This window comes from Chlorella variabilis (assembly GCF_000147415.1).
Source record: "Chlorella variabilis unplaced genomic scaffold CHLNCscaffold_6, whole genome shotgun sequence".
Taxonomy (NCBI): domain Eukaryota; kingdom Viridiplantae; phylum Chlorophyta; class Trebouxiophyceae; order Chlorellales; family Chlorellaceae; genus Chlorella; species Chlorella variabilis.
The window spans coordinates 949796-958541 of NW_005435082.1; the positions used below are offsets into that span (position 1 = coordinate 949796).

At 69.1% G+C, this 8746-nt stretch overlaps 1 protein-coding gene across 1 annotated transcript in view; it reads left to right on the forward strand.

The window, feature by feature from the left end:
- Positions 1-2507, forward strand: part of CHLNCDRAFT_143693 (hypothetical protein) — a gene marked incomplete at both ends in the record, with an annotated part of 3172 nt that extends 665 nt beyond the window's left edge. Inside the window, 4 exons of the mRNA XM_005849060.1 lie at positions 5-901; positions 1168-1640; positions 1817-1916; positions 2147-2507. Of these exons, the coding sequence (XP_005849122.1) occupies positions 5-901; positions 1168-1640; positions 1817-1916; positions 2147-2507 (1831 nt within the window). The remainder of the gene's footprint in view (positions 1-4; positions 902-1167; positions 1641-1816; positions 1917-2146) is intronic.
- Between the last annotated feature and the right edge of the window lie 6239 nt (positions 2508-8746).

Here is an 8746-nt window from a genome sequence, read left to right on the forward strand (position 1 = left end):
ACAGCGACAGCGAGGAGGAGGAGGAGGAGGAGGAGGAGGAGGAGGAGGAGGAGGAGGAGGAGGAGGGCGGCGTCGGCCTGAGCGACAGCGACGGCGACAGCGACACGCCCATGGATGCCCCGCTGCTGGGCCCAGCCACCCTGCCCGCCAAAGATGTCGCCTTGCTGGGCGGCGGTCGCGCTTCCCAGCTGGTGCGCCAGCCGTGGATGGAATGCCTGTACCAGCAGCACGCGGCGGCGCAGGCGGCGCTGCTGCGTGGCCAGGAGGCGCGCCAGCTGGCGGAGGGGCGGCTGGAGGAGGCGCGCGGCCGGCTGGCGGCGGCCGGCGCGGCGGGCGCGGCGGGCGCGGCGGCGGCGGCGGACGCGGTGGCGCGCGCGGAGTCTGAGCTGGCGTCCGCCAGAACCGTGGAGGACAGCCTGACCCTGCGGTGCGGGGATCGGTACCGCGAGATGGCAGCCCACATGGAGCAGGAGCGGCGGCAGGGGCGGTCCGTCTATTACTCCACCGCAGACTTTGCCACAGACCCGTTTGGGCCGCGCCCCCCCAGCCAGCGCCGCCTGGACGCGCCGCCCGACGCCGCAGGCGCCTCCACCTCGGCCGCGGCCGGCGCGGGCGCCGAGGCGGGCGGCGCCGCTCAGGCCAGCGGCTCCGCCGGCGCGGGCCCCTCCTCCACCTCTGCCGCCGCCGCCGCCGCACCCGGCAAGTGGTCGCCTCTGGGCAGGCGCATGCACCTGGCACGGCTGCTGCGCCGCTCCCGGGGCTCCCCCTCCATCCCCCCCGAGCTCATCCACCCCTCCTCCGCCGCCGCGCGCCGCACCGAGTGGCATCGCCGCCTGAGGGCGCAGCTGGTGGCCGACGCCGCCGTGCACGGCCTGCACGACGTGCTGCAGCTGATGCTGAGGTGGGGCGGTTGCCTGGGGGGACAGTGGTGGCGGCGGCGGTGGTGGTGGTGGTAGATGGGGTGGATGGGGCGAGTGGCGGGGCGTTGGATGCAGCCCGTTGCGTTGTCCCGCCGCAACCGCTGCGGCACCCCGCACCGACCGCCGCTGTGTGACCTCGGAGGCACGCTTGGCCTGGGTGCGATGCCAGGCCCAGATGCGTGCGCCTGACGTGCCTGCCGCCTGCCTTGCTGGCGTGTGCTGTGCTGTGCTGTGCTGTGCTGTGCAGCCAGGGCGCCAGCCCCATCCAGACCGTGCCCTGGACCAGCTGGCCTCAGCTGCCGGCGCCTCCCGGCCTGCGCCCGCCCCCCCACCTCGCCCTGCTCATGCCCGGCGGCGAGCGCTCGCCGCTCGCGCTGGCCGCGGCGGCGGGCCACCGCAGCTGCGTGCTGCTGCTGCGGCGCCACGGCGCGGCGGTGGACATGGGCGTGCTGCGCCACGCGGTGTGGTCGCTCAGCGCGGAGGGCGTGGCGGCGCTGCTGTCCGAGGGCTGCGGCCAGCTGCCGCCCTCGGTGCCCTGCAGCTATGCGGAGGGCGCGCTCAACTGCCCCGTCCTGCTGCTGCTCCAGCGGCACCTGGAGATGGCGGCGGGCGCGGTGCTGGGCCGCGAGCCGCCCGCCGCGCTGGCGCGGCTGGAGGCGCAGGCGGTATGCATCATGGACATGCTGTACGATGCTGGGTACCGCATACGGGTGTACCGCGGTGAGCATGCCGCAGCGGTGGCGGGGCGGTGCCCCGTGAGAGGGGGAGTTCCTTAGAGGCTGCGTGGGGGAGCCTGGCACTGCTGTGTGTCCAGTCACGTGCCGGCAGTACCAACTCACCAAGCAGAGCGCTTTCCAAGCTGCCGGCACCGCCGCCGCCTGCCTCCCCCCATGCAGACATGTGCGGCAAGGGCGCAGACGGCGTGTGGCGCATGGGCCGCTTCTTTGGGCTGCAGGCCGACGAGCACGCACGGCTGGGGGTCAGCGGCCGCAACAGGTGCGCCTGCTGCGCCCACCCCCGACCTGCTGTTGCCAGCCCCCTGCAAGCGCACCAGCCAGCCAGCACCGCCCACCTCCTCTGCCCACCCAAACGCCGCCTGCGCCCTCGCATGCACAGCCTGGGAGCGCCCCGCTGCTGCGCCCAGGGCCGCTGCGCGCCCCGGCCGGCATGCTGGTTGGAGGGCCGCCCAGGCATGCCCACTGCTGCTGCCCCGCCCCCCGCTGCAGAACTCTCTGGAGCGCCTACTGCCGCAGCCCCTGGAGCGCCGACGCGCACGCCAGCTTCCACCCCGCCTTCAAGGCCGCCGCCCGCATGCTGCTGCTGGTGGCGCGCTGGGGCGAGGACAAGCAGCGCAAGCAGGAGGGCTGCCGCGCCTGGGCTGAGGCACGGGCGGTGGAGGGGCCGCAGGAGGTGGAGGAGGCGGAGGCGCGGGGCTGCGCCGCACATGCCGGCACCTCGGATGCTGCCGTGGATGCGGGCACCGTGGCGGTGGCTGCCATGGCCCGCCTGCCCCTCGAGCTGCTCCACAAGATCATCGGCCATGCCGCTTACCCGCTGTCCAAGTGGGTGTGCGTGGGCCAGGCGTGAGGCCTGTAGTTACGCGGCAGCTATGCGGCAGCTACGCCGCGGCAGGCCGCCGCGGCAGCGGGCATGGTGTTGCAAGCGCGGCAGGAATAGCCTGCCGCGTTATATTTACTTGCCCTCAGCCGCCCTCGAGAGAGGTGTTGTATCAGTGTCTGAGAGCCTCGGCCGGCTGAGAATGGCCCCGATCTGTACTCTGTACCTTGTACCTCCTTTTGCCCCTGAGGGGTGCTACTCCTCCCAACTTTTTTTTTTTGTTTCTCTTTCCTCTTTCCAAAATAGCTTTAGTTGTCCTTTCATGCGGCGACGCTGCAGCAGGTCACCTGCGGCCTCCTCTTCCCTCCATGATACGCCCCGTGACGAGACCCATGGCCCAAACCTGCCGCCTGCGGTCTGCCCCCTTGCTAAAGCAACAGCCCTGCGTGTAACCTTGTTTGGCAGCAGCAGAGAAGGCAGCAGCTTTTACAGTCAGTATCATGTACAGTGGGGCGTTGCGTTCATACATTGTGGACGCAATCCGGTGGAGAGGCAATCCGGTGCAGGTCGGCTGCCGAGCAGGCTGTCTGGCTGCCTGCAGCCACGCCCCTGGCCCCGCATCACGCCTCCTCCTTCCCATCCCGTTTGACCCGCAGGTTGGGGTCGTCGCAGCGCAGCAGCTGCAGCAGGTTGCGCGCGGCGGCGGGGCCCACGCGGCGCGCCGTGGCGGTGCCCACCCGCATCTCCCCCGCTATCTCCTTCTCCTTGGCCGCATCAGACCTGCGCGCGGGAAGGCACAGGACTGGAGGCGGTCACAGGACACGCAAGTAGGCGCCTGTTCCTTGGAAGGCGCCGTGCGCTATCGTCATTGTGCTGACAGCTGGCTCCTCATGACATGGCTGTGGTGGACGACCGAGCCTCAGAGCCTCCCACACAGTGGCGGCGGCCTGCTGGGCAGCGGGGCCCACCTGGTGGGGTCCAGCAGGGCATCCATGAGGCCGCCCAGGCTGCGGTACCGCGTGGCCAGCACATGCGCCACGCTGGGGTGCACTGCAGGGGCCAGCGGCAGGTGGGTGGTGGCATGGGCGGGGGCGGCGGCCAATCTCTGTCAATCAGGGGAGGGGGCGGCACGTGATGGAGGCGACTGCAGTGCGTGAGAGACGCAGGCTGGGCACCATACGCCTGTTGTGCTTGCATGCTGCCTGCGAATCCAAGCAGCAGGCGTGGCGCTTGCCCACCACACCCACACCCACACCCACCCGCGGGCACCGCTGTGATGCTCTTCAGGAAGGGCTCCAGGCCTGGGTCGTCCAGCTGGTTGTTGAGCAGGTGGTTGGTCAGGGCCTGAGGGGCAGGGGGAGCAGGGGGAAGCGTACAGGTGGGGCCAGGAGGATGACACTCATGCTCTGCAACCCTACTAAAACTAAAGGAGGCGAATGGATAAGATGATAAGGTGCATGCATGGCGCCGCCTGGGAGATGCGCCCGACCAATCAGCCTGCAGGCGGCAGCAGCCGTGCGCACCTGGTTGCCGCTCTTGTCGTGCGCCCGCAGCCAGACGGTCCCCTCCTGCATTGCAGCGCACGCACAGGCGGGCAGCAGCACGCCGGCCGTGGGCATGCATGCATGCGGCAGCAGGCAGGCCAGGCCACCCCTCCCAAAGCTGCCGTGTTCTGTTTCCAAGCATGCCAGCAGGCACGGGCGCCGCCCCAGCCCGACGCACGGTGTCCTTGAACCGTTCCGAGGCGATGGCGGCGGTGACCAGCCGCACGTGCTGCGCCGCCTGCACCACGCAGCGGCAGGCCCCGGACCATGCTCGGAAGGGCGGCCTGGAGCCGGCGGCGGCACGCGCTTTGGCAGCGGCGGCTGCCGCGAGGCGTCCCACGCGCGGCGCCGCGCCACGCTCCCCACCACATGCCCCCTGCGCCTCCGCACGCCTCCAACGCCCGCCTGCCCTGCCCAGCCTACACCTCACCTGCGCCGCATCCACCACGTCTCGGAAGCCCAAGCGGGGGCACCTCACCGCCAGCTCCGTCACAAACTCCTCCACCACTGCCCTGACGGCGCGCTGCGCGCCCGCCCCCACCCCCGCCCCCGCCGCGCCTCCCACCGCCGCGCCACCGCCGCGCATGCAGGCGTCGTGCTGCCGCCTGTCGTGCTTCAGGGTGTGGTGGGCCAGGCCGCAGACCAGCAGGTAGGGGCGGTGGCCCGGGGCGCGCGACTCCAGCAGGGACAGCAGGGAGGCCAGGCGGTCATGCAGCACGGCGTCGACAAACTCCTGTGGCTGCAGGAGAGGAGGAGGGGGCGGCGCGGGAGCAGGGAGGGGCGGGTGCGTGGGAGAGGGAGAGGGGGAGGGTCGGGCAAGGCATAACTCGAGGCAGGCAGGCAGGCAGGCGTGCGCAGCCCAGACGGGCGGGTTAGATGGGCGCGGGGGTGGGGCGGAGCGCCTGGTGTGGGCGACCAAGCAGGGGAGGCCAGCAGGCACACGCCACGCCGGCACCAACATCCCAAGCCCCACCAGCAGACACACACACCACACCACACACATACACACCACACACACCTGCATGCAGACCATGATGTGCGGCGCCTGCTCCCACTGCTCCTCCAGCTGGCTGCACGGCATGCCGCTGACCTGGCTGGCCTGCGATGCGTCGTTGGGCGGGGACAGGGGCAGGCGGGCAGGTGTGGAAACAACCCGGGGCAGAGCAGGCAGGACGCGGTGGGTTGCGGGTTGCGGGAAAGCATGCCTGCCGGCAAGGCAACCAGCCCAGGCAGGGCAGAGGAGCCTGTCCTGCTGCTCGCCCAGCCCCATGCCGCCAGCCAGAGGACCCGCAACCCACCAGCAGCTGCTGCGAGGCGGGCGCCGCCGCCGCGTCGGCCAGCCGCCTGTGCTGCCAGCGCAGCACCCGGAAGGGCGCCATGTCCAGCGGGCACACTTGGTAGTTGACCACCTTCTCGGCAGCTGCCCCGGTGGACCTGTTGTGCTCGTCCAGATGACCTGCAAGAAGTGCGAGAGGCAGCCCGGCGTTGCAGCCTCGCAGAGTGCTGCGCCCAGCAGCCGGGCATGCCTCCCGGCCTCCCCTCAACAGTCCGCCCCCCTCGCAGCCCACCGTGACCCGCGCGCTGGAACCGAGACCAACCCGCCCGCCGCAGCCGCTCACCCAGCATGCTGACCCCCAGAGAGCCTCCGCCGCCGCTGCTGCTCATCAGCGCCGCGTCCACCAGCAGGCGGACCTGCTGCAGCGCCCACTTGGCTGTGACCGCCTGCTTCAGGCGCTTGCGGTCCTCGCGCTGCTGCACCTGCAGAGGGCACGATCGGGGCCAGAGGGGCAGGCGGCAGCGGCGTGGGGGCTGGCTCCTCTTACCATGCAGTCAGCTGCTGCTGCTGCACCCTCCATGCCGCATGCTGCCTTGCTCAATTCACCAACAACAGACACAGCGTGCCGTCCTGTCGTTGGGCTGGCCGGAACCCCAGGCTGCGCCCTCGCCTTGAGCGCCTGTGCCTGCTCCTGCTCCTGCTTGGTGCGCTTCGGCTGCCGCGGCTTCTTGGCGGCGGGCTGCTGCTGGCCGCGGTCGGGGCCCAGCGGCGCCACCGCCCCGGCAGACGACCGCCGCCTGGCGCGCTGGCTGCCGCCGGGTGGGCGCCAGTCCGCGTCACCGCCTGCATCATCAAGCCCCTGCTCCTGCCAAGAGGGCAGCTCCCAAGGCTCCTGCTGCTGCTGCTGCTGCTGCGCCGGCTCGACTTGACTGGTCGCCTGCCCGCCGGTGGGACTGTCGCGGTGTCCGGCCGCCGGGCTGGCACCACAGCCAGGCCCATCCTGCTGCGCACCCTGCTCCGGCTGGCGGCACTGAGGCTGCGGGGAGCTGGCCTGCCAGCTGCCCATCGACGCATCCTCCTGGATCGCAACCGCCGCAGCGGCGTCCTTGGCCGCCTTGCGCGCCGCGCGCGCCTGCTGCCGCCGCCGCAGCGCCTCTGCCCCAGCCAGCAGGTTGCCGCCGCCATCCGCATATGACGGTTGAGACCGCGAGGCTTCCCAATGCATGCTGCCGGTGCTGGGCTGGCTGCTTGGTGCAGCTTGGTTCTGCAGCACCGCCAACAGCGGCGGCCGCCCAGATGCCGCTTGCGGAGCTAGCGCCGCGCTTTGCTGCTTGGTGTGCGCCTGCTTGCCCACACCAGTCGTCTCTCGTTGCTGGAGGCGGGCTACCAGCGGCGGAGGCAGTTCATCCTCGCTGTCGCACAAGTCGACGACCTCCATGCATCCCCACTGTGCTGGAGGGTTGTCGGGCGGATCCTGGCTCGCTGCAGGCGGCTAGACAGGGGGGAGGTGCGAGGCAGAAGCGATCCTTCGCAAGTCAATCACGCCACCAGCTTGTGGGTTGATGATGAGGTGGTAAACGCTGCTTTGATGAATGAGAAAGGCATTCCCCGGCCCGCCATGTGTTGCCCGCTGATGTGGCACCTCCCCCGATTCGTCTGGCTCATCAGGCACGCTCTCTCCCGCGATCCCTCCCTTTCCTTCGCCTTTCAGAGTCTCTAAGGCTTCTATTTAGCCCCTCCCGCACCCCGCAGCTGCCGCAAATTTAAAATTATGAACCAACCTGTCATCCTTTATGCCTTAGAACGGCGCCAAAACGGCGCCAAGAATGTGTTTCTCACTAAGTCAGATGTAGAGGGCATCATCCGGATCAAGCAGGGCGACCAGCAGGCGCCCTCAGGCCGGCGGCGGCGGGGTGCGGGAGGGGGGGCGGCAGTGCAGGGCGGCGCCAAGAACTACAGCAAGAAGGTGCTGCAGTTCTTCCAGGTGCTGAAGGGCGCTGGCGGTCAGGACATCCTGTGCCGCTGCGTCAAGCGCAGCGGAGAGTGGCGGTGGTGCCCCGTGGTGCCGCTCGAGGAGCTGCCCCGAGTGATCAAGGAGCACCACGAGCGGGCGACTGGCTTCAGCGGTGTGGAGAAGCTGTACACACATGTGAGTGATACAAGGGGTGCAATGCTGCCGCCAGACCAACTGGAGAGTGCTCTGCATCAGGCAGCAACCGGATGCATCGCAGCAAGCACGGGGGGTGCGGCACGGCCAAGGTGGCGCTGCCCTCCTCTCCATCTATCCCTCCTTCCCTCCCTCACGCCGCGCACTCCCCTGGTCCTCCTTTGCTGCTCTGCTGCCTTTCCTGCAGCTGGCCTACAACGCACCCACCGAGCTGGCAGCTGGTGCTGACGGCAAGGTGCCCTTCCTCTACGGCCTGGAGGGGTTTGACCGTGCCGTGATCAGCATCTTCATCTTGGGCTGCCCCGTGCGTGCCGACCAAGCACCACTGAAGCCTGCCGAGCAGCCTGCCCCGCACCCCATCGTGGTGGACCGTGCGTTCCAGCAGTGCCAGGTGCGCATGCTGGTGACAGCAATTGTGTGGCTCAGCTGGAGCAGCCATTTTGCTTTTACTTAGGGCTGCTGCTCACTGACCCACAGCAAACCTGCCCGCCATGCTGAGTTCCATGCGAGATTCCCCCCGTTACCATGCCGCCCCTCTCCCCATCCACATCCCTGTGAGAAGGTGGACCTGATCGACCTGGGCGAGGGCCGCAACCCCAAGTACCGCTACATCATGAGCTATGTGGACCTCTTCACCCGCCACGTGTGGCTCCGTGCGCTGGCCTCCAAAAGGCCGCATGGGGTTGCCCGCCAGGTGAGCGCCTGGCAATCTGCTGCTGGATTGTTGCAGTATCAGAAAAGCGTGGGAGGCAAGGGCAGGAAATGAGGGTAGCTAATCGCTGCCCTGCCCGTGGTGCATTGCAGCAGTGCCCCTTTGCCTTCCTTGCTGCCACGTGCTGCCATGCTGGCTGTGACCATCGGAATCCTCACTGTTTGTCCTGTCCATTCACCTGCAGCTCTTTAAAATCTGGATGGACACCCAGGCGCCAGCCAGGCTGCAGTCTGACAATGGCAAGGAGTTTGTCGCCGGCATCATCCTGGAGCTGTGCCAAGCGTTTGGCGTGACCGCCATCAATGGGGCCATCGGCAAGCCGCAAAGCCAGGGCTGCGTGGAGCGCAGCAACCGCACCGTCAAGGACAAGATCTCTGCTCAGCTGCAGATGGCTCCCACCATTGCCTGGCGCTACCAGGTACAGCTTGCCTGCATGCCAGGCGGAGCCAGCCCCAGCATACTGACTGCCTGCTGTTGCTGCTGCTGCCTGCTGCTGTTTGGCGGTGCTGTGTTGCATAACGACCACCATATCTGCTGCTCTGCCTTCTAAGGCTGTTCATTGTCCTGTAT